The sequence below is a fragment of the Marmota monax genome, unplaced genomic scaffold, assembly GCF_021218885.2.
Source record: "Marmota monax isolate L192 unplaced genomic scaffold, Marmota_monax_Labrador192_F-V1.1 WCK01_AAM20220418_F8-fsc00054, whole genome shotgun sequence".
Taxonomy (NCBI): domain Eukaryota; kingdom Metazoa; phylum Chordata; class Mammalia; order Rodentia; family Sciuridae; genus Marmota; species Marmota monax.
The window spans coordinates 5279079-5305417 of NW_026692145.1; the positions used below are offsets into that span (position 1 = coordinate 5279079).

Sequence of the window (26339 nt, forward strand, 5' to 3'; positions counted from 1 at the left end):
AAAACTATATACTTACTGGTTTACATTCTGGTTTTTTTTTTTTTTTTTTTTTTTTTTGGTACTGGGTATTGAACCCAGGGGCATTCAACCACTGAGTCACATCCCCAGCCCTTTTTTGTACTTTATTTAGAGAAAAGGGTCTCACTGAAGTGCTTAGGGCCTCAGTAAATTGCTGAGGCTGGCTTTGATCTCTCCATCTTCCTGCCTCAGCCTCCTGAGCCACTGGGATTACTGGAGTGAGCTACCACGCCCTGCTACATTCTTATTCTAACAAATTGACTAGGTATGCTGATTCCTGCTCCCCCTTCCCTCCCCAAACTATGAGCTCCTTAAGGACAAAGGGCAGGCTGCATATACAGGTTACCCAATACTTTCCATGGTCTACTGTGACCAACTGTCTCAGGATTGTCTGGGACTAAGCAACATCCTACAATTCAACATTTCAAGGTTAAAACTGAGAAAACCCCAGGCAAACTATTCTGCTGGTGATAGTGATGTCAGATTTCATAGACAAAAGGCATTTAATAAATAAGTATTGAACTGGACTCTTCCACACTTGTAAATTGCAAAGGAAATGAAATGAAAAGAAAATCCTAGTTTTTGTTTTTTTTGTGTGTGTGTGTGTGTGTGTGTGTGGTGGAAATTCACTTCTGAACCTTTGGTTCTCTTTTGTCCTCTAATTTTTTTTTGTTGTTGTTGTTTCTATTTTCATATAATGAGTTTTTAAAAGGAAAATTAAATTACTGATCAGAAGAAGGAAAAAAAAAGGTAAAAATTAAGAAAAATGTGAAAGAAGGCATCCAAATGGACCAGACAGAGACAAGAAAATTAATGAGGGTGCCTGTAAGGAGGAAAACAAAGGAAGGAGAATGAATAGAGTGTCAATTAGGAGCAGCCTTGAAGATACAGAGGAAAACTCCTTTAGGGCATACTAAGTCCTCCCTTTCTCAGATAATTTTTTTATTCAAAATAGTTTAAAAGGAGCAGCTTCTACCAGATAGAAATTTAGAACAATAATACACATTTTCTTTCTCCCACAAGTCTTGAAAGATGTATTTTAGAAAATATAAAACTGACCTACTTAATAGCCAGAAATTGCTTATAAAATATCACTGGATGTTCTCTCACCATGTTTCTTGGAAAAGAGCACAAATTATCCCATAACCTGGCCTTTACTCTCTTCCCTTTCCAAAGCTCTTCAGGCCCTCCGTGAACAGCAAACCCTATTATATCTTCAATTTCATTAAACATTCCCTGTACCTGTCAATCATGGATGCATTACAATAATCAGAGGCATTTTAGAAAATATTGACACCTGGACCTCACCCAACACAATTAAAACAATCTCTGGTCATAAATCCCAGGCACTGGCAGTTTTTAAAAACACTCCCCAGGTGATTCTACTGTGTATCCAGATTGAAAATCAGGGTCAACTGCAAACTGGCTTGTTTCTAAGAGGGGCACTTCCCCTGTGGTCCTCTTAGGGGAGGCTGCTTATATTCTTTCACACCTGATGGAACGAACACAAACACACACGTATCACCTTGTTGGGCTTACACTGGATGGAATTTAAAGTTGGTGTCCTTATTTGTTGTAATACCACCTCCAAACCATTTCATCTTCTCCTTCCTCAGGAAAAACCCTTTCTCCTTTGGTGCTTACCCATTGGATTGAATCATCTTCTTGCCTTTCCTCCTCTATAAGACCATCCACCACCTCTTAAAAACCTCGGAATCTAGAATTTAATACTCAATATGTAAGATCTTTTCCTTTCTCAAACTCCTGCCATTATTTTGGGTCTCTTTAAAATTACCACAGAAAACCCTGTGGACACTTTCAACTTCTTCATCCAATGGCCTTCCCTCTCTACCTCAGCCACCACTCCCTCAGTCCCTACTGGGACTCCATCAGTTATACCCTGGATTTTTTTAATCATAGAAACATCACCATTTCACAAATCTCTAATTCAAATATCCCATGCCAGCTGGACTTGGTGGTGCATGCCTATAATCCCAGAGATTTGGAAGGCTAAGACAGGAGGATTGCAAATTTGAGGCCAGCCTCAGCAACTTAGTGAGGACTTAAGCAACTCAGTGAGAGCTTGTCTCAAAATAATAACGACAACAACAATAATAATGAGCTGGGGATGCAGCTCAGTGGCAAAGCATCCCTGGGTTCATCTGGATTTATCCCCCAGTACCACCACCCCTCAAAAAGCCCCCACAATGACAAATATCCCAAGCCAACTTCTTAATCCTTCCGGTTTACTTGCTTATTATCCCCACTGTAATTGTTCGTTACCCTCATGGGAACCTCCAGCCCATTGATTCTTCCACTTTCTCACTGTCCAAAAACCCACAACTGCCTTACCCATGGTCACCCAAGGCACCACCTGACCAAATTCCAACCCTCAAAAACCCAACTAATTGCCTTCTCTATTCTTAAAACTGAGCAACCACAGATAGTAAACAAATATGTGTATACACTCACACGCTATCATTATAAATTCTTAATTGCCAACCTCAACGAGGCCCTCTATCCTAGGAGGCAATCTGTTTCCACAGTCACTAGTCTTCCACTACTACCTGGAATAATTATTTAACCTTCTCATTTATCTTCTCTTCTCATGCCCTCTCATTCTAAGCAGATTATTTCACCTCATATTTCAGAAAAAAGAAGCCATCACCTGGAAAACTACATATTGTACTCCTTTCCTTTCTGACAAGAAAGAAACTTCTTCCTACCAAGACCACCTTTGTTTGGAATTCCAGTATGGGGATAGAACCAGTACTAAGCAAACAGTGTACCAGTAAGTTACATCATCAGTCCTCTCATTTCTTTTTTTTTTTTTTTTTTTGGTACCGGTGATTAAATCCAGGGTCACTTAACCATAGAGTCACATTCCCAGCCCTTTCCTGTATTCAGTTAAGAGACAGGATCTCACAGAGTTGTTTAGGACCTCACCAAGTTGCTGAGGCTGGCTTTGAACTCGAGATCCTCCTGCCTCAGCCTCCTGAGCCACTGGGATTACAGGCATGCACCATGGTACCCAGCCATCGCATGATTTCAAATATTATCTATGTGCTAGTGGCCCAAATCTTTCTTCTGAGCTTCAGATGCATACATTTAGCTGCCAGTTTATCATCTACAGTCAACTGTCTCAACTAAACACAGCTAAATCTGAATTCATGACACTCTCTCAAAGGAAAACTCATTCTTTCTGTAACCTATTTATGCAAATGATGGGTACCATCATCCACATTCATGCCAGAAACCTGGAATTCATCTTTGACATTTCTCTTCCTGTCACTCCTATGCCCAAACCAATTTCTATTGATTTTACCTCCATATACATCTATCAGCTCTACTTCTCTCCATATCTATTGCCACTATACTTCCACTTTATACTACTGAAAAAGTCTCCCAACTAGCTTGTCTTTCTGTTTCTATGAAAATTATGATACCTCAGCATAAAATCCGTCACTTTCTTATCATTTCTTTCTTTCTTTTTTTTTTTGAGGGGTGTACTGAGGATTGATCCCATGGGCACTTAACCACTGAGCCACATCCCCATTCCTTTCTGTATTTTATTTAGAAACAGGGTCATGCTAAGTTGCTGAGGCTGGCTTTGAAGTCATGATCCTCTGCCTCAGCCTCTCAAGCTGCTGGGATTTTTTTAATTGAGAAGGTGTCTTAGAACCAGAGAAGTGGGGCTGGGGTTGTGGCTCAGCGGTAGCTTGCTCGCCTAGCACATGCGAGGCCCTGGGTTTGATCCTCAGCACCACATAAAAATAAAATAAAGATACTGTGTCCATCTACAACTAAAAAATAACATATTAAAAAAAAGAACCAGAGAAGTGAAATATAGTGCTCCATTTGGGTACAATGAATTAAAGAGCATTCTGCTGTCATGTATAACTGATTAGAACAAATTTTTTAAAAAGAAGATATAGAGAGAGCAGATTAGCGTGTCAGATACTCATCATCATTTATCATTAGGAAAATGAAAATTAAAACAACAATTAAATACTACTGCAAAATTAGAAGAGAGAATTAAATGTCAAAAAATCCAACTATTATTAATGCTGGTAAATATTCAGAGTAAAGGGGCTGGGGTTGTGGCTCAGCGGTAGAGCGCTCGCCTAGCACATGTGAGGCCCTGGGTTCGATCCTCAGCACCACATAAAAATAAAATAAAGATATTGTGTCCAACTACAATTAAAAATTAAATATTAAAAAAATTTAAAAAATTCAGAGTAAATAGAATTCTTGGAAATCAATGTGGGATTCAATATGGTGCAACTTCTTTGGAAAAACAGTTCAAGAGTTTCTTATAAAGTTGTCTCCATGCAAGTATTTACCTAACTAAATGAAAACAAGTGTTCACACACACAAAAGAAAAATTTTGAGAAGGAGTCTTGCTAAGTTACTGAGGTTGGTCTCAAACCTGTAATCCTCCTGTCTTGACCTCCCGAGTTGCTGTCTTCTCATTTCTTAAAACCTAAAAATGCTGATTCAACAGTATGGCTTATAAGATTCAGCTGCATCTGGCTCTAGCCTGTTTTGCCTTGGTGCTGAAGCCCAGGCACCCTGGTCATCTTTTACTTCCAATAAACTGTGAATCTACTTCCCACCTTGGTTTACCTGGAATACTTTTTTCTCTCCTGTATGCATCTGTCTGTTATTGGCCCCCCTGCTCTCACTTTAAATGTCTTCTTCAAAGAGTCCTTCCCTAGCTACCCTTCCTAATCTAGTTATCCCGCTTACATACTCTTTATACCTTTTTTTAACAGTATTTATCAAAACTGCAATCATGTTAATGTCTGTACCTTATCAGTTTAAAGTCTGTTTCCTGTATTAAAATCCACAATTTATCAAGATTTTCTTGTTTTCTGCTAAATCACTAGAGCTAGCACAGTGCCTGGCCATAAAATGTATTCATACTTTTATGGAAGGGATTAATGAATTATAGGCATCTATGTGGCTGTCATACCAAATATCACACAAGAAGAACCAAAGCAGGAGAACTAACCTTATCTATATTGTGCTCTGATGATTCTGAAGCTCTTACAACCATGCCTGGCAAATAGAAGGTACTCAACAATATTTGTTAAATAATAAATTAGGAAGGGTAATACTAATAATTAGTAGAGTAGCCAGGCATATTGTTGCACACTTGTAATCCCAGCTACTCAGGAGGTTGAGACAGGAGGATCACAAGTTTAAGGCCAGCCAGAGCAATTTAATGAGACAATCTCTCAAAATAAAATAAAAAGAACTATGGGTATAGCACAGTGGTAGAGTCCCCTAGGTTCAATCCCCAGGATGGCAAACAAACACACAAACAAAAAACATTGTTAGTACAATACAGTCCATTAATAGGTAAGAAAAACAAGGAAAATATAACCATCTCCATAAAATAATGAAAACAAATTTAATAAAATTCAGTATATATACATGATTTTTAAAGAACACACAATATGACCAAGAAGGAGACATGTCTTTGAGTCTAACTTTTGTGGGAACTTTGCTCCAAATTGCAAAGCTGGCCCCTCCAATAAAAATATGGGAAATTTATTTTTCCTCTGGATAAAGTCAGTCAAATAATGCAGATAGTCACTCAAACTACCAGGTAAAATTAGCACGAACTGTGTGACATATGTGATACCATCAAGTTCTCTTTCTTGAAAATTAGTTATTGTTTACCTTGCAAATATGTGCATCATGGGTTGTATCTGTTTGGATACATAAATGAGTGAGATTTATTTCTGTCTTTGTAGTTTCTTAGCTAATCCTCTGTGATGTGCATCACATTCTGTTTTAATGCTTATTCAATAATAAAAGTTATTTTCTCTAACAAAAAAATAAAGAACACACAAACTTGAAATAAATGGAATTTCTTAATATAGGCTTTGTTTAAAAAAAAAAAACCTGCCAAATCAACAGGCAAAAATGTCCTTAACTGTGAAGCACCACCGAAGCAATTCTCATGGAATTTGGGGTGTATTTATAAGGATTTAATACTGGTCCCCTAAAATGCCACTGGTGTATTGAGACATGAACCAAAACTCAGTTATAGCTAATAGAAAGGAGACTTAATTATAATTTACAGATGATTAAGGCTATTTACCAAAATGGAAAAAAACAAACAAACAACCAAGTGTAGTAAAAATACAGTTGTTTTGGTTTAGATACGAGTTGTCCCCCAAAAGCTCACATGTGGGACAATGCAAGAAAGCTTAGAGGTAAAATGATGCCTTATGGACTTAACCTAATCAGTGCATTAATCCCTTGATAGGGATCAACTGGGTGGCAACTGTAGGCAGGTAGGTTGCAGATGGAGGTGGGTCACTGGGGTGTGCCTTTTGTATGTGATGAGAGGATGCCCCCCCCCCCTCTGCTTCCTGGTAATGTCCTGAACTTCTTTGTTTTGCCATGCCTTCTGCCATGATGTTCTGCCTCAACTCTGGCCTAGAGCAATGGAGTTGTCCATCTATAGACTGAGATCTCTGAAACAGTGAGCACAAATAAACTTTTCCTCCTCTATAATTGTTCTTGTCAGATCTTTTGGTTACAGAAGTGAAAAAGCTGACTAAATCAACAGTGAAATGGACAGATAAAAGCTAAGTATCTACAACTCATTACTTGTTCTGTATACTAATAACACACAACTGGAAGAGAACAGAAAAAAACTGATTCATAAAAGCAGCAAACAAAATCTACCATAAAAATTTAACCTAAAAATGTGATATTGAAGAAACTACAAAATTCTACTGAAAAATATAAAACAGGACCAAATAGAGAGATGTAAAATGTTTCCTGACAGTGACTTTATTTTATAAATATGTTAATTTAATAACATCTTTATAAATACATATATTTGACATATATATGGTGAAATTCTGGTCATTAAAATGATGTCTTAAAATAAGCTTAAATGACATAGGAAGTGTCACAATATACTATTCAATTAAAATGTAGGATAAAAATTATATGTAAAATGCTGGGGGTATAGCTTAGTAGTAGAGCACATGCTTAGTATGCAAAAAGCCCTGGGTTTAGTTCCCACTGTGAAAAAACCCTCACAAAACAACAACAAAAACTATATATAAGGATTCTAATTATGCAAAAATATAAATAAAATATATAAAAAACGTTAACTACGATGATTATCTCTAGATTGCAGGCAATAACTTTAATTTGATACTTTAAACTTTTCTGATTTTATAAATTATACATAATGAAGATACATTAACTCTATAATCAGAAAAAAACATGTGTGCAAGTATGAATATATAACAAATCCTACCATTACATGTAATTATAATGCACCAATAAAAATATGGAAAAAGGTGTTTATTTCCAATAACCAGACAATGGGGAAATTCATATTTACACTAAAATCAAACCTATCTGATAAACTCAGGGTCCTCCTTCTGTAATACACTGAATGCTCTAAGCGTTTATGTATGAAGCCCATTACTAAATAGGAAGAGATACCAAAAGACTTTATAATTAGTCACTTAATTATATTACTGCTATGATCCAGTAACTTGAACTCTACACAGAAATGAATGACCAATTTCTATGTAGAAGAAGTTACAACAAAACCAATGCCATAAATTCAGTGTTTATAAGAGAAAAGGTACAGCTCATTTTAATGTCTCAGTTTGGGATCAAATACCTTTCTACATCAAGAACAGGATGTTTTAATATCTTATTTCAACAGCAATATCAGTCCCTGTATAAATGCCTTTCCTCTGATTTTCCATTTTTTAGTCTTAGTTTTGTCTTCTCCTGCCTAAGTACAATAAAACATAGATATTGAGTTTTCTTTTTAAATCCTGTGACAAAAGCCAGCAGCTGGGTTTACTTAGAATTTCAGGATCAGTCTTTAAGATTTCCAAAATCCATGATTAAAGGAAAGAATAATAAAACCCAAACTATAAAAAGCCTACCTAAATCATTCAGTACAAATTAATAGTGCCCAGGGGAATAACTGCATCTAAACAAAATTATGTATAACCTGTAGCCCCAAGCTAAGTGCCAAGTCCCACTCATCCAAGGACTCAACCAAGAGATAAGACAACCATTTGATTTAGATTCATGTGGTCAGATACTCTTTTTCCATAGCAACCACACAGCAGTCACAGTAGCAGTCAAGTGCTCATTTTCTCCTCTCCATAACACAGTACAATTAGATGATAAACAAAGAACAGCTTGCACTGAAAGTGGATGATGATTTGCTTCAAACAGATAAAAAGGAGAGAACAGAAACAGTGGAAAGGAAGACCATGTTCCCTCTGATAAAGGGATGCCTTGAGGGGCTGAGGCTTAAATAAAAGACCAAAATTATTTTAAGAAATAAAAAGAATGCCTAGAGAAGCAATTGAAGGGATTCTGTAGCCTCCCAAAATAATATAACAGATAAATGAAAACACTATCATTTAACGTAAAAAATAACGAAAGCAGGAGAAAACCTTAAAACATAAAGCAGTTTAAGTAACCAAAAAAACATCCATAAACCTTAAGTGCTTTAAAAAAAACATTTTACTAGCCCTTCCCACAATTATCAGTTTCCACAGCAATGATTAAACTAACAGCAATAATACTGGTAGCTCAAAGAAGTTCAGCATTAGAAAAGCAAACCATACTTTCAATTTTTGTAAAGATTCTTATCAGTCACATGCTTTTCTTCAGACTCAGCCTAAATGTTTGTGGAAGACAATTGCTAATTTTTATGGTTTTCTTAAGAAAATGTAAACTACAGGATAAGATGGTAAAATAGAAAATGTACCCAAAAAAGGTATCTTAAATACAGTGAGCATTCAAATAAATATTTATTGAATGAAAATCAACTTCATTCGGAAAGATACTCACTGTTTGAAGCAATGTCAATCAAAAGAGTTTCTTCTGCTTCTGAGAGGGGGGAAAAAAGAACAGGATAAGGGAAGATAAAATCATTCATCACAATCAAAGGAAGTATACGCCTAACTAAATAACTGCTTCTCTCAGTCACTACTCCTCAGTTTTAGAACACATTAAAAATTCCTTTTTTGTTTAGCATTTTTTTTTCAAAAAGAATATTAGTAGCACTAGGTTCTAAAGACTTGAGCAATTTAACTAAGAGAAAAATGAAATGAATAAGTACTAAATGAAGCTCCTCAAAGCAAATTAAGAGTGACAAATTAATAATAGGGAATATAACACAATGTTAATTCAAATGAAGACAAGTTTAATTTCCCTCAACTGTAACATACTGATTTAATATAATGTGTGTCCTTTAGATACTTATTATAAAAAGCCAAGGAGTGACCCTGCAGGCCTCAAGTTGAATTATTTTCTCAACTCAGATATAGTCTTTGAAAATTTCCCAGTGATTTCATTACTTCTGCTCCCACCCTATATAAAAGTAGAGTAGCAGAGAATATCTAAAGTTCACACTTGTGGCTCCAATGCCTACCACACCTAACAAGAAGTATAAAACACTTGCATTCCTATGTTTATTGAGTACTATTCACAATAGCCAAGATATGGAATCAACTGAGGTATCCATGTTGTGATGAATGGATAAAGGAAATGTAGTATATATACACAATGTAATATTTTTCAGCCATAAAATATATGAAATCCTCTCATTCGTGGCAACATGAATGGAATCAGAAGACATTTTGTTAAATAAGACAGGCACAGAAGTACAAATACTGAATGTTCTCATTTATATGTGGAAGTTGATCTCCTATAAATGTGGAGTAGAATAGTGGTCATGAGAGGCTAGAAAGGATAGGGAGAGGAGGGATAGAGAGGCTGGATAACAGGTCCTAAAGTGCAGTAAGAAAGGAAGAATAAGTTCTAGTGCTCTATGACTACATATTGTAACAATTTATTATATGTAACTAGAGGAGAGGAGTTGGAAGGTTTCTAACACAAGGAACTACTAATTACTGATTTGATTATTACTCATTATATGTGTGTCAAATTGTCACAGAGTACCCCATAAATATATACAATTATTATGTGTCAATGAAGAAAAAAACTAGCACAAAGCAGTTTGAAATTTCAGAGTTCTCTTTTCTCTCAAAGGCTTTCCTTGCCTCTAGTGTCTACATACAACTTATTACTTCCTCTTTGACTTCTCTGGATTTGACCAACAGTCCCTACCAGAATCTCCTAGCTAATTGAACCTTGGGTACTAGCTCCTTGGGATTAGCCTGGTTCTCTGCTGATAAGATGGAGTAGCCTCAGATTTTTCTAGCTTCTTCACAAGACTCAATTTATATTTAACTTCATTATTCAGGTACAATAGAAATAACTGTGAAGGAGCCAAGTTGTTTAGTATTAAAATGAAGTTTCAACACTATTACTACAATGATGAAGCAAATTGGACATCAGGACATAGGTATTACATGTTCATGGCTATTCTTTGGTACCTTTTAGTTCTGTAAAACCTGAGCATTTTCAGCTTTCCAAATAGATAGGAAGTAAAAACTTAAGAACAAAACATTTTTTTCCATGGGGAACTATGGTGTATGCTTGCTCATATTTTCCAGATCCCAAGAAGCATCACTACAATCTGGCCGTCTGCTTCTTATTAAAAATAATACTAAGAGAAACAGGCTAAACGAGTTCCTAGAAGCAGTAAAAAAGGTAAAAAACAAATAGGATACATTGTGAAGTCAAGTTCTTTTACTTTTCTGTGCAGAGATACAACTTGAAAAGTGAGGCAACCACAGCAACTTACTATGGTATGCAGGTACCTTGCTTAATATGTCTCACTCACACAGGGCAGGCTAAATAGCTATGACTTCACTCTTCTAGACAATGAAGAAACTATTTATTAAAGGTATTTTAAATTCTTAATACTGTCTTTTCTTTTCAAAATACCATCTTAAAAGTCACACCTGCTATTATCACTATTTGCTGACAACATGATTCTATATTTAGAAGACTCAAAAAATTCCACTAGAAAACTTGTAGAATAAGTGAATTCAGAGGCTGGGGTTATGGCTCAGTGGTACAGCACTTGCCTAGGATGTGCAAGGTGCTGGGTTCGATCCTCAGCACCACATAAAAATGAATAAATAAAATTAAAATATCGTGTCCAACTACAAATAAAAATATTTAAAAAATGAATTCAGCAAAGTAGCAGGATATAAAATTAACAAGCCATAAATCAAATGTGTTCCTACACATCAGTGATGAATCCACTGAAAGAGAAACTAGGAAAATGACCCCATTCACAATAGCCTCAAAAAAAAAACTATTTGGGAATCAATCTAAGAAAAGAGGTGAAAGATCTCTACAATGAAAACTACAGAACCCTAAAGAAAAAAATTGAAGAAGACCTTAGAAGATGAAAAGATTTCTCACGCTCTCAGATAGGCAGAATTAACATTATTAAAATGGCCATATTACCAAAAGTGTTATACAGATTTAATACAATTCCTATTAAAAAAACCCCAATGACATTCTTCATAGAAACAGTGAAAGTAATCATGAAATTCATTTGGAAAAATAAGAGACCCAGAATAACCACAGCAATCCTTAGCAAAAAAAGTAAAGCACGAGGCATCACAATACCAGACCTTAAATTACACTACAGAGTTATAGTAACAAAACAGCATTGTACTGACATCAAAACATACATGTAGACTAATGGTACAGAATAGAAGCACAGAGACAAACTCACATGAATAACAGTTATCTCATACTAGACAATGGCACTGCTGGGAAAACTGGAAATCCATACGTAACAAAATGAAATTAAACCCCTATCTTTCACACTACACAAATCTCAACTCAAAGTGGATCAAAGACTTAGGCACTAGAACAGAGACCCTGCACCTAACAGAAGAAAAAGTAGGTCCAAATCTCCAAGATGTCAGCTTAGGAACTGACTCCCTTAACAAGACTCCTAAAGTGCAAGAAGTAAAATCAAGACTCAATAAACGGGATGGAATTAAACTAAAAATCTTCTTCACAGCAAAGAAAATAATCAATAACGTGAAGAGAAAGCTTACAGAATGGGAGAAAATCTTTAGCAAATGCACCTCAGATAGATGTTAATCTCCAGGATACATAAAGAACTCAAAAATCTTAACACCACAAAACAAATAAATGTGCTAAGGAACTGAACGCACTTCACAGAAGATGATATACAATCGAGATCAAGAAATATATGAAAAAATGTTTAACATTTCTTGCAATTAGAGGAATGGCAATCAAAACTACACTGAGATTTCATCTCTCTCCAGTCAGAATGGCAGCTATTAAGAATACAAACATCAATAAGTGTTGGCAAAGATGTGGGAAAAAGGGCATGCTCTTACATTGCTGGTAGGACTGCAAATTGGTGCAACCAATCTGGAAAGCAGTATGGAGATTCCTTGGAAAATTGGGAATGGAACCACCATTTGACCCAGTTATCCCACTCCTCGGTTTATACCCAAAGGACTTTAAAAAACAGCATACTATAGGGACACAGCCACATCAATGTTTATAGCAGCACAATTCGCAATAGCTAAATTGTGGAATCAACCTAGATACCCTTCAGTAGATGAATGGATAAAGAAAATGTGGTATGTATACACAATGGAATATTAATCAGCCTTAAAAAAGAATGAAACCATGGCATTTGCTGGTGAATGGATGGAGCTGGAGGATATCATGCTACGGGAAATAAGCCAATCCAAAGAGTCAAAGGTAGAATGTTTTCTAATATGCAGATGCTAATTCACAATAAGGGGAGGGCTAGGAAAGAATAGAGATACTTGAGAGTACACAGAGGGGAGTGAAGGGAAGGGGTATGTGGGTAGGAAGGATAGTAGAATGAATAGGACATTATTACCCTATGTGCATATATGATTACACAACCAGTGTAATTCTACATCATGTACAACCAGAAGAATGAGAAATTATACTCCACTTATATATGATGTGTAAACATGCATTCTGTCATTATCTAATTAGACCAAATTAAAAAAATAATAATTTTAAAAGTCACACCTGCTATTTTCTGTTAGAAGAATAAATCTTTTTTTAAAAAAAAGAGAGAGTGAGAGAGAGAGAGGGAGAGAGAGAGAATTTTTTTTTAATATTTATTTTTTAGATTTCGGCGGATACAACATCTTTGTTTGTATGTGGTGGTGAGGATTGAACCCGGGCCGCACGCATGCTAGGCGAGCACGCTACCGCTTGAGCCACATCCCCAGCCCAGAAGAATAAATCTTGAGAAAATAAGGTGTGCATGAAAATTTTATAAAAAGATTTTCATCACATTACCATATATATTAGTGAAAAATAATCCAAATGTCAATCACAGGAGATTAATTACATTTTTAAAACAATAGTATATAGCCATCAATAGCATAGAAAGCACTCATAATAATAATTGCATATGGACAGACAAAAATATTTAAAATATAAGTCCCACTTACCCTGAAGGGTATATGTGTAAAAAAAAAAAAAAGGAAAATACTAGGCATTTATCTCAAGGATGGAAATTTATGTGACTCATTTTCTTTATGTTGTTCTTCCTTTCCAAACTTCAGAGAGTGTGTGTTTGTGTACCGTATATATTATATTTAGACAGTATATGTGTATATATCTATGTATATACCCATATATTACTGTTTTGATTTTTAAAAAGTCAATGTAAAGAATCTATGCAAGGTAGGATTAAAGCTTTCCAAGAAGCTACCATTGATACAGAATACTTCTGCCTGATAAAACCACTGGACATGATAGAAACATAATGCATTTCTTCTCAAGTAATCAATTCCCTTTCTAAAGCAACGTGAGATGGCAGAAGCAACACATCCTACACAAATCTCCCAATTTTGGAGTTTCATTGTAACAGATGAAACAACAGATTTTCTGTGCTCAGTCCCCATATTTGAGGGCATAAAGCTAAATACTTCCTCTCCAGAGTTGATTTTCTTCTGATTTACCAACGTTAAGTTTTGGGAATCAACATAGGAGTGTAAGGTATTAAAGTTTGGAAGGCATATTGCCAAATGTCTTAATTTTAAATTGGGAACAAAGTACTGAATGTTTGTGACTCCAAATGACCTTGATACTTTATAATGAGCTGAGTGTCCATTAAGCCAAGTATTTCATTTTAAATCTACATATAGGTCAGTAAACATAAAAGACTACCTACACAGGTAATAGACGACATACATTTCTAATCCCAGCTAGGGAAACAGGTGTAGGTATCTATATATGTTTCAATATTAACCCTTCAGCACTCTTAAACAAATCACTTATCTTCTCAGTGGTAAATTAGTAAGGTAAACTTGTTATGCAAAGAGTAATATATTTCATTTTACTTGCAGTGACAAATTTAAATTTGTATGGCATATACAATGTAATAACAATGAAGGAAAAACATAAAACTAGTTAAGCAATTAAAACTAGTACCTTGAACACATCTGAAGTGGCTATTTATAGGAATGATATCTTGGACATGCTGTTCCTTCTCATGCAACTGGATTATTAACCTAGGAAACAGAAAAATGCATCAATGAATAGCTACTGAAAAATCCAAATGTTTAACAACAAAATATTGTTTGGACTTGGTATACAAATCTAATCTGCATTTATTAGATTTTCCGCATCTAGTTCCCTGGATCTGAACAACATAACAGCTAGATACTTCTCTGGGGTTAAAGGATGTTATGGTGATCAATATCTGAACACCCATAGAGTCCTATATGCCATAAAGAACATATAATATTCTATGTCCTAAAAATGGTGCACAGTCTTAAGAGCATGAAGTGCAAAGTATACACCTTCAGAGTGTGCATACCAGTGAAGAATGGATAGCTAGATGTAAACTACACAATGGTGAGGGCTACAGCTGTCTTTTCATCACAGTATTTCTAGCATCTAACACAGAGTCTGGCACATTAAAGACACTTACATGTGTTAAATTAATAAGTTTCAAAAGTGATACATTAGCTTTCAAATTTTATCCTTATGTTTTTTTTTTTATACCAAAGAATGGTTCTCTCTTCAAACAAACATGCAGGTTCACAGAGGAATATGAAGGGGTACCCAATCAGCTGGATCAGTCAAAATAACTCCAGTGACCAACATACCAGATGTCAAAACCAGATTGCCTTCACATCCCCTGTGTTTCTACTCTGGTTTCCAGTTTCATGCTGGTATTTCTATGTAAACATGATTGAACTTGGCTCCCCAGGTGAAATGAACGACTTCTAAGTCCACCTATACTCCTAAAATACTAATTTTCACTTATTACTTATCATTAGTGGCCAAGAATAAAGGTATAAACTACTGAGTAAACAGCCATTCTGAATATTAACTAGCTTCTCCAAAGTCAAGCACTCTTCAGGCAGTTCTTTTTACCTGGAACACTCTTTTTTTTTCCCCTGAGACCCAGTTCAAATATCACCTCCTCTGTGAAGCTTTCTTTGACAACCACAAGTAGAACAAGTGGCCTTATCCACTTTTCTTGCCTTTTTTTGTACTAGGGATGAACCCAGGGGCACTTAACCACTGAGCTACATCCTCAGCCCTTTTTATGTTTTATTTTGAGACATGGTCTTAATAAGTTGCTTAGCCTTGCTAAAGTTGCTGAGGCTGGTCTTGAACTTGTGATCCTCCTGCCTTAGCCTCCCTATCGGCTGGGATTATCTGTATGTGCCACCATGCCCAACTTACTTGCCCTTCTAATTGAGCACTTACTCAAAGATTTGAGCTCCTTGAAAGCAAGGGTCCTATCATATTCTATTTTGTTTGCAGCCTAACAGATGCTCAATAAATACTGGCTGAGTAAGTGAACTAGCTTAATTAAGATATTAACAGAGGCGAATTTCTAAATATAACTCTTCAACTTCCAACATTAAAAATGTCATTGTTTTGAAAGCCTTATTTTCTATTTGTTTGACTTTATGAGGGATTTATTCTTGTTTGGGGATTTTTTTTCAGATGTGTCAACTCTGAAGGGGATAACACAGGGAAATCGCTTAAATAGAACTAAGGGAAATACAAGTATTAATGATGATTTTCTGCTTTGATACTGTCTACCTAATTTACAAGAGTTTATATTTTAAAGTGATTACAGGAATTTGGGGCTGGCTTCTTTCAACTTAGAAAGTCTGTGGTTTGAACAGAGTCCTATAAACCCTGAGAGAGACCCAAAACTAGATAAAAGGCTGAGAAGAAACATGGGTCAAGGAAGAAGAGCTTATTTTGAGGAAAATAAATACAAACCACTAGAATCTCAAAATATGAAGATTAGAAAAGGTGGTGATCATCAGTAGTAAAGGTTAACTCTCCGCAGTTAAGCTTTATTATTATTTAAAAACACCACAAACAAAGATAAGCTGAGAATTTAAGTGAATTCCACAAACATTTATTGAATATACACTGTATGTTAACCACTAAATAAATTGTAGCAAAAGAATAAGGCAAGGGAGAAACATACAAATCTATTGAAACATAATTATTCATTTACAAACAGAGTGATTCAAAATAATAGACATAGGTGGGTGAGGGTTACATGCCTATAATCCCAGTGACAGGAAGCTGAGGCAGGAGGATCAAGAGTTCAAGGCCAGCTTAGGAAACTTAGTGAGATCCTATCTCAAAATTAAAAATAAAAAGTTCTGGTCATTTAGCTCAGTGGTAGAGCATCCCTGGATTCAATTCCCAGTACCACAAAAAATACATACATAGGCATATGGCAAAACAATAGAAATAGAAACTTAGGAGTTCTCAAACAGAAAAAAGTGGCAAATTATGAATGCCAACCCAGCATTATCCCTAAGATTTGTTCAATAAAGGTTAAAGGTCAAATAACAGGTTCTCTCATAAACTATTAGCCTTGAAAAAATGAATCTTAGTGTGTGATTAGTTAAAAATATTATTCGTAATTGGTATCTAAGTAAATTTCTTCTATCATTGATAGTAGGAACCACAGATCTAAAAATTAAGACAGGTTTCAAGTCCCAGAATAAAATGGAAAAAAAGCAAAAAGTTTTGGACACCCAAGCCAGAGAAGGCACTTAAGATAAAATAATTTGAGGATTATAGATGGTAGTATGGCATTAGGTGTCACCAGTAAATTATTTCTCAATGTAATTCTGAAATATGTTGCACAGGTTCAGATATCAGCTATGATACTTCCTGTGAACAAGTGATAACCTCTTTGTGCCTCAATTCCTGTATCTGTAAAAAAGGGGGGGTGATGATGATAAAATTATGAGTTAAATTAACTAATTAATACAAAGTGCCTTAAACAGTATCTTGCCCATATGAAGAAAGCAACTGTCAATAGTTGCTACATTCTCATAAGTTAACAAAATTAGAACTCAAGAATTCAATTACTCTGTGGGAAGGACCCAAATAGTCAGGAGAACTACCCCTCCAAGTTGAGATATTCTTTTAGTACAAGAGCCCAGATAGGATGAGGCACTTATGTCCAGGCCAGCTGCTCACTCTTTATTGGCTGAATGGAGTTCCAAACCTACTAAACCAAGAGACTACATATTTGGTTATGATCATTTCAACAATGTAGCTATTCTATTCATCACTTGCAATTTTGTTTTTACAGAAGACACAAAAAAATTTACTGGTTTGCCCAAAGGTCACATCTTTCCACTCCATTCTAAACTCTAGAGGTGGAAGTGGTATTTCACTCTTCAATTCACTTTCCTGTTGAATTTAGTTTTATTACACTGGTCTTCAAAGATTTGATGAAATCTGGGAAAAACAGCATGAATTTCTCACATCAACAGAACTGACCAAGCAAAACCTAGGAAATAGCTACTTCATAGAACCAGTTGAAGTCCAATTATAGTGGCACCAATAGTTTTAGCTAAGTGCAGGCTAGGCTAGGCTAGTGGGAATTTCTTCTACATAAATTTGCATAAATAGAGGATTAAAAAGTAGGGATTGAGAAAATAGTTTTTATGAAGAATTCAATATTAGGAGACATGAAGATTTAACTGATTATCCATTTTTAAACCGTGAAAATATGTGATTTTAAGAAACCAGTGAACAACCAAGGGAAGTGGACTGGGATAGGGCCCTATGACAATGTAATGGTCATCATGGATAGTTTAAAGATGAAGAGTTAGTGGCAAGGAAGTAAGATGAATAACTATGGTGATAGTTCATCAAAATGATCATTTGCTCAATAAGTCAACAGTATATACTGAGCTCCTATGTTCAGGACAAATGGGAAGTAGCACTCACTGACAGAATGCCAAATATAATTTATATTTCTACATATTTCATTACCTTTTCTTCCCAACAGTCAAGTAAGGCAGTTACTGGGCTACACTAACCCACTACTGAATTAATGAATATGCCTTCAAACAAGTGGAATAAAAGGGTGGGGGGACTGGAGGAACCAGTTGAATGGGATTAAGACAAGTCTGTAACATTTACAATGCAGCATTTCCATAGACCTTTACTTTTGTAAACGTTTGCATTTATTATTCCCCAGATATACCTCCAAAGGCTATAAAGCAAGGCAGTTGATTTTTTTTTTATTCAACTGATGAGAAAACTGGGGCGCAGAAAAAAAGCCTATCGACTTGCCCAAGGTTACACAACATACATCAGTTGCAGGGGCAGGAACTAAGAACCCAGGCTTCCTGCTACCCCGCCCACTGAGTCTTTCCACTGAACCATTCTGCCAGGAGCAATCTACTGGCTTGCAACTTGGGGACAAAGCCCCGTGGTTAGAGAGCACTCACACTTCACACCTGGGTCATGAACCTGTTGCCCGTGTGGCCTCAGTGGGAGGACGGTGGGTGGCCCGTCGCGGGTAAAGCTTGGGAGGTAATGGAAGGCTCCATTCTGTGGGAATCAGGTGGTTACTTACTCATATTGCCCGTTCCTCTGGGCTAGGGTCAGGGCGCAGGGCTCCCGGAGAGGACCCTTCATCTCCAAACCCTCGATAGTATGCAGGCGCTAGTCAAGGGTCTTCTTTTCAGAAGGGCAGCTGTGCAGGGGAAACGTGATGTGGGGCGGTGGGAGTCTCCCGCCCCCCTGGCCGTCCTTCCCCATCCCCCGCAAACATCGCGTCCAGTGCTGGCCCTCTCCCCTGCTAGGTTCAGCCTCAGGGCCTCGCAGCGCCCCCGCCCTGCGGTGTTCCGCAGTCCCCCAGACCCCCACCCCCGGCCCATTGCGGCCTCCCCTCCCCCTTTCTCTTAGGCGGATACAGCAAGGGGCTGGGCTCCGACTGGGAGCGGCGGCTCCATCCCGGAGGCCTGCAGGCTTAGTGGGGCTGCGGACTGCGGGTGGCTCCAACGACACTGCCTCCAGCGTCCTGACACCAACCCGTCTCTGCTGCGCGTTGTTTGAGAAACAGCTCCGCGTCGGAGCTGGGAACCGGGAGGCGAGAGCTTGACCAGAGAGAGAGCGGCGCCTTTCGCCCCAGCCAGTTTTCCAGGCCGCCGCAGATTCCGCCCCCTGCGGCCAACATGGGGAACTACAGCCAGTGACCCAAGGGATTGGGGGCTTCTTGACCACATCCAGCAAGGAATATATTTCAAATGCACCAGAGGACTTTGAAAATTCTATAGAAAGAGAACACGGCCATACCTATGAGGGAACTCAAACATGTTAGACCAATAGAATCCGCATCATACAGCCAAAAACAAAAGAAAAAACACCCTTATTAAAGTTATGATGTACCGTGTTGGTTTTCTCACTTATCAGGTGTTCTACCCTTCCTCTTCTTTTTTCCAACTCCTAAATTGAAATATTTCTCAAACCTCAGACCTTTGCTCCTTCTTTGCATTCCCTCTGGGTCACCTCTAAGCAAGCAAAGTTCCAGTGTATATCCCTGACCTAGACCTCTTACCTAATATATCACTTTGTCAAAAGAACACTGTGTGACAAAACAAGTTCATCATTGCAGACAGCTACCCAGCCCTGAAACCTCAAAACCACATGCTTTCTTCCCTCTCGTAATCTCTGTATCCAAACCGTTAAGAAGCCTTGTTAATATTTTCTTTGGAATGTCTTTTTGATCCTTTTTCTCTCCTTTCACACTGCCATCACTTAATTGTAAGCCCTTGATGTCCTATCTGGGTTGCTGCATTTTCCTGAATAAATTCTATTGGCTTTAATCTCCCCTTTGACTTTCTTACTTTGTTGACAGCCACAAAAATATTCTTCCCAAATGCTTCAATTGTTTTATATACTTGCTCCAGAATGTATACTTAATTAGATATCAAAACTGACTTTAAACTTATATAATTAAAAACGTAGTATGGAAATAGACCAATAGAACAGAATCCAGAGCCTCAAGACAGATCTGCACATATATGGAAAATTGATATTCAAAATATGTGGCATTTCAGATCAGTGGGGAGAGGATGGATTATTCACTAAATGGTACTGAGACTATTGATTTTTGGGGGGGAAGGAGTACTGGAGATTGAACTCAGGGGCCCTCAACCACCGAGTCATATCCCAGCCCTATTCTGTATTTTATTTAAAGACAGGGTCTCACTGACTTGCTTAGTGCTTTGCTTTTTGCTGAAGCTAGCTTTGAACTCATGATCCGATCCTCCTGTCTCAGCCTCTCGAGTCACCGGGATTTCAGGAATACACCACTGCACCCAGCAAGAGACTACAGATTTTTCATATGGAAAGTTATGAAATTAGATCCCTACCTCAAATCATAGAGGGAAGATTAATTCCAGGTAGTTTAAAAGATCTAAATGTTAAAAGCAAAACTTTACCAGTTTCAGAAGAAAATGGTAGGGGGCTTGGTGACAGCATACACAAGGCCCTGTAATCCCACTGCCCAACAAAGAAAAAGAAAGTAGAATATTTTTATGATCTTGAAATAGAGAGTGAGAATGATACCTTCAGTTATATTAAATTTCAAAATGGATGTGTTTCATGACAATATAAACAAGAGACAAGCCACAGAGTGGGAGAAGATATTTTTCAACAAAGGGTAATCTATGGGGTCCTATATATCTGTCATCACCTTCTGACTTGCTCTCCCTCCACTCCTTCAAACTTGCTGTGCTTAATCATACTGGCTCCTTGCTTTTCCTAGGACTTGTCAGGCACACTCTTGCCTCAGGGCCTTTGAACTTTCTGTTTACTCTGGCTGCACTCTCATCTCCTTCAGCTCTTTGCTGACATGTCACTTTTGTCAGTGAGGTCTTCCTAGACCACTTTACTTAAAATAACAAATCAACAATCCCCTCTTTCTAGTTCCATAAACACATTCCCTATCCTTCTTCCCTGTTTATTTTTATTCAAAAGATTTATCACTATCCACTATTCTAATTTTTTTTATCAGTCTTGTTGGTCATTTAACTTCCTCCACTAGGACATTAGTTCCATGAGGGTAAATAGTTTTGTCTGTTTTGTTATCAGTGCCTAGAACCATTCCTACAGTAAAGTAGATGCTAGAAAAATATTGATAAAAAGAATGAATTAGTATTCAGGTTATATAAGAACTCTGATAAATAAGTTAGAAAAGGAAAGAAACCTAGTAGGAACATTGACTAAATGTATGAATAAGCAATTCATAGTCAATGAAACCCAAATGGTTAATAAAGACATGATAGGATAATTAACTATATTACTATTCAGGGAAATTTAAAAATGAAATCATGAGATCATTCCACAACCATTGATTTGGCAAAAACTTTTAAAGTTAGATAACACCAAGTGTTTCTGAGGATGTTGAACAGATAGATCTCTAATATGATGCTAGAAGGAGTATAAGTTGGTATAATTGCTGTGAACAGCAATATAAAAATGTCTAATGAAGTTGAGAATTTAATACCCTTCAACTCACAAATTCCATTTCTAGGTATAGACCCTGGGAAAACTCTAATCTCTGTGCACAAAATGACAAAGAAAATAATGTTCATTGCTATATTATTTGTAATCTCAAAAAAGGAAGCAAATTAAATACTTATTGGCATATGAATGGATAAATAAACCATGGTATTGATGAAGTTAAATACTCTTTTGAAATTAAAATGAATGAGTTTGAGGTATATGTAGTAACAGTTAAATCTCAAAAATATAACAATGAGCAGAAAGCAAATTGCAAAACATATACTATATAATATTTATAAGTTTGAAAATATCATCAGTTGCCAGTGGCTACATAGATATATAATGACCAAATTTAAAAAATGAAGGGCACAACCACCAAATTTAAGGAAGGGTTAGAAGACTGAGATTGAGGATTATACAGGGAATATGAAGTACATCTGTAATATTTATTTCTTGCAAGTTGATGTTGCAGGATTTGCTAAAACTTGGTGGTAGGTATGTTTATCGGTTATGTTATTCTGTGTGCTTTCCTGAATTAGAATTGTTTGTAATTGATGAAATAAAAAAATAAAGAATATATCTATGGGGGAGGATTAGCAGTGTCAAATGCTGACAATAGGCCAAGGAAAATGGGCCTCAAGAAACTTTTTTGGATAAGTCAGGGAGTTTACTGGAGACTGTTCAATATGTATTATCAATAAGCCACAAGGGGCTTGGGGTTGTGGCTCAGTGATAGAGCACTTGCCTAGCATGTGTGAAGCACTGGGTTCAATCCTCAGCGCCACAGATAAATAAATAAATAAATAAAGGTATAGTGTTCATCTACAACTAAAAATATTTTTTTAAAAAAATAATAAGCCACAGGCTGGGGTTGTGGCTCAGTGGTAGAGTGCTCACCTAGCACACGTGAGGCACTGGGTTTGATCCTCAGCACCACATAAAAATGAAATAAAGATATTTCAGTTTAATAAAGATATTTTAGTTGTAGGTGTCTACCTACAACTAAAAATTTTAAAAAATAATAATAATAAGCCATGAGGATAGAAGCAAGAATAAAGGGAATTGGGTGGGGAGGGGCTGTGTCATGAGAAAATGGAAATAGGAGACCACATATTGAAGAAGTTTAGAAATTAAAAAAGAAGCAAAATATACTTTTTTTGTTTTTTAATTTATTCTAATTTGTTATATATGGCCGCAGAATGCAATTCAATTCATATTACACAAATAGAGCACAATTTTCCATGTCTCTGGTTGAATACAAAGTAGAGTCACACCGTTCATGTTTTCATACACGTAGTTAGGGTAATGATGTCTGTCTCACTCCACTGCCTTTCCTACCCCCATTCCTGCTCCCTTCCCTTCTGCCCTATCTAAAGTTCATCTATTCCTCCCATGGCCCCCATCCCCATTATGAATCAGCCTCCTTACACCACAGAAAACACTCAGTATTTGGTTGTTTGGGATTGGCTTACTTTACTTAGCATTATATTCTCTAACTCCATCCATTTACTTGCAAATGCCATGATTTTATTCTTTTTTTTAAATTTTTATTATTGGTTGTTCAAAACATTACATAGTTCTTGACATATCATATTTCACACATTTGATTCAAGTGGATTATGAACTCCCATTTTTACCCCGTATACAGATTGCAGAATTGTTATACAAAATTACATACAAGAGGAAGTGAGGGGTAAGGGAAAAAAAACAAGGGGGAGAAATGAATTACAGTAGATGGGGTAGAGAGAGAAGATAGGAGGGGAGGGGAGGGGAGGGGAGGGGGGATAGTAGAGGATAGGAAAGGCAGCAGAATACAACATACACTAGTATGGCAATATGTAAAACAGTGGATGTGTAACCGATGTGATTTTATTCTTTTTAATGCTGAGTAATATTCCATTGTGTATATATACCACATTTTCTTTATCCATTCATCTACTGAAACGTATCTGGGTTGGCTCTACAGTTTAGCTATTGTGAATTGTGCTGCTATAAACATTGATGTGGCTATGTGCTGAGAGCCATAGCCAAGTAGGAATGACGCATGGCAATTTCCTTGTCAGCCTACCCAATGTTGCTTAGAGGGAGGACTCTCCATTGTGGAAATGGGCTTGCCTTGGACCCAGGTCATTTGCAGTGACATTGCATGAATGTTTGAGAGTTTTGGTTGAAAGGTGACCCTGCTCTGGGTTTAGGGTGGATCCGGGTTTAGGGTGGATCCTGCTGGGAATAGGGTGGCTCCAGGTTTAGGGTGGATCCTGCTGGGAATAGGGCGTATCCTGCTGCCTCAGGCGCCCTCCTTGAGTTCCCGTTGAGTTCTCTCGGGATTGAGAGGGAATTTGGTTCACAGAGCCCGGTGGAGTGTGTGTATTTTCCCAGAACGTGCGTGTAGAGGGCCGGTGAGAGTTCGGGAATAAAGAGTTGCTGTTGGAATTTACAAGTTTTTGTGGTGGCTGGGTTATTTTGTGCCCAGCCAGACTGCGGCAGCTGTGTCCCTGTAGTATGCTGTTTTTAAGTCCTTTGGTATAAATTGAGAAGTGGGATAGCTGGATCAAATGGTGATTCCATTCTCAGTTTTCCAAGGAATCTCCATACTGCTTTCCATATGAGCTGCAACAATTTGCAGTCCCACCAGCAATGTATGAGTTTGCCCTTTTCCCCCACATCCTTGCCAACACTTATTGATGTTTGTCTTCATAATAGCTGCCATTCTGACTAGAGTGAGATTAAATCTTGGAGTAATTTTGATTTGCATATCTCTAATTGCTAGAGATGTTGAACATTTTTCATATATTTCTTGATTAATTGCATATCATAATCTGAGAAGTGTGTTCAGTTCCTAGGCCCATTTATTGATTAGGTTATTTGTTTGCAAAATACAATTTTAAGTAAATTAGTGAGAAGGGTCAAACAAAGGTTCTTGACAAAGCCTGAAGCCACTTTAAAGCAAATGCAAAAGAGCCAGCAAAGAATGGGTCTTTTAAGATGCTAGAAGTGAGAGGTTGCAAGCAAAATCCCATTCCCAGTAATTGAGAAAAGCAAGGATCCAAATTGAGGATGGAGGAATTGGCTTAGAGAAAAGGCAAGATATGTCTTCCTCCAAGTGTCAGAACTTAAAACAATGCCTGGCATACAGTGGATACTCAATAAATATTTCTTGAATGAAGAGTAAGAGATTATGTAGAAACTGAAATATATTGAGGTAAGGATGCTAAAAATTGAGGTCTTTACCAGAGGAAATGATGATTGTATATAAGAGACATCTAGCCAGGCATGGTGAAACACACCTGTAGTCCTGATGGCTAGGGAGGCTGTGACAAGAGGATTGCAAGTTCAAAGCCAACCCAACTTAGTGAGACCCTGTCTCAAAATAAAAAAAAATAGTGCCTTGGGTTCAATTTCTGGTATCCCCCAAAACAAAAATCCAATGCAAAGATTTAAATGATCACTAAACACAATGCAAATAAATGAAACTTTAGCTTCAAGAAAACAGAAAGCTCATTATCTTTGTCACCCCCCCCCATGGGATTAAGTGAGTGCTCAATACCTGTCTTTTATCCATTAGGCCATAATCACTAAGTGTCTAGAAACTAAGATTTCAGAGACAAAATAAAAATTAAGACCTTGGTTTGTGGATGTGGCTCAGTAGTAGAATGTGTAGAATGCTTTCCTTAGCATGTTCAAGGTCCTGGATTCAATCCCCAGTATCACAAGAAAAAATTGGGATCTTTAAGATAACAAGGCTATAAACTAAAAGAAATTAACAAACTTAAAAGTAATTAATATTTAAATGGACACAAAATAAGATAATGTACCATATTCATTAATCGTTAAATTTATTTCAAAACCCACTATATTTGTTTGATTGATCGTTGTGGTGCTGGGCATTAAACCCAGGACCTCATACATGCTAAGTAAGAGCTCTACCACTGAGCTACATCCCTAGTCCTAAAACTCATTATATTTGAAAACATATTTTAGGTTAGGTTTGAACTTCTCACTTCTCAAATCTGCATAATTATTATGGATAAATCACAGCCATTATAAATTAATTTAGTTTACATGCAGACAAATAATTTCAAAGGCAAGATTACAAAAGCCCTTTCAAAAATTTATGGCAAAAATATGAATGTTTAATGCAGAATGCAGATGCCTTTTAATATGTTTAATATGACACTGGCTGAAGCCTCCACAAGTCAAATTGTTTAGGGCTTGTGAAGGCAAAAACAGGCCTGCCTGACACAGATGAGGCTGGGAGGGAAGATTTCAAGTAGGTGAGTCAGCAGCCAGAGACTGGAAGGCAGGCTTAACAGAGGCATAAATGATTTATTGATTTTTAAATCACCACCAGTTGAAAAGTCATGCTTTACATGAACACAAATCCAACATCGATATTGTTTTCCATCCAGAAAAGCATACTTTATTTACATATTTCTATTTTACATTTCATCAATGTGTTTTTATTTTAATTCCTTGTAGAATTTGGGGTGAGAAAGGCTCATTTCCTGGGGCCACAGTCTATCACAGGCCCAGCAGGCAGGAGA

At 37.0% G+C, this 26339-nt stretch overlaps 1 protein-coding gene across 5 annotated transcripts in view; it reads right to left on the minus strand.

Moving 5' to 3' along the window:
* Positions 1-19459, minus strand: part of Ocrl (OCRL inositol polyphosphate-5-phosphatase) — a 65333-nt gene extending 45874 nt beyond the window's left edge. For 3 of the 5 annotated variants that reach the window (XM_058571474.1, XM_058571472.1, XM_046468497.2), the window contains exons 1-4: positions 19200-19459; positions 18860-18930; positions 14422-14501; positions 8881-8919 (exon numbers count right to left, since the gene is read on the minus strand). In XM_058571474.1, coding sequence (XP_058427457.1) covers positions 8881-8919; positions 14422-14501; positions 18860-18930; positions 19200-19238 — 229 coding nt within the window. In that variant the 5' untranslated portion in view covers positions 19239-19459. Of the gene's footprint in view, positions 1-8880; positions 8920-14421; positions 14502-18859; positions 18980-19199 lie in introns of all 5 variants that reach the window. The other 2 variants (XM_046468524.2, XM_058571473.1) reach the window with 2 other exon arrangements.
* Between the last annotated feature and the right edge of the window lie 6880 nt (positions 19460-26339).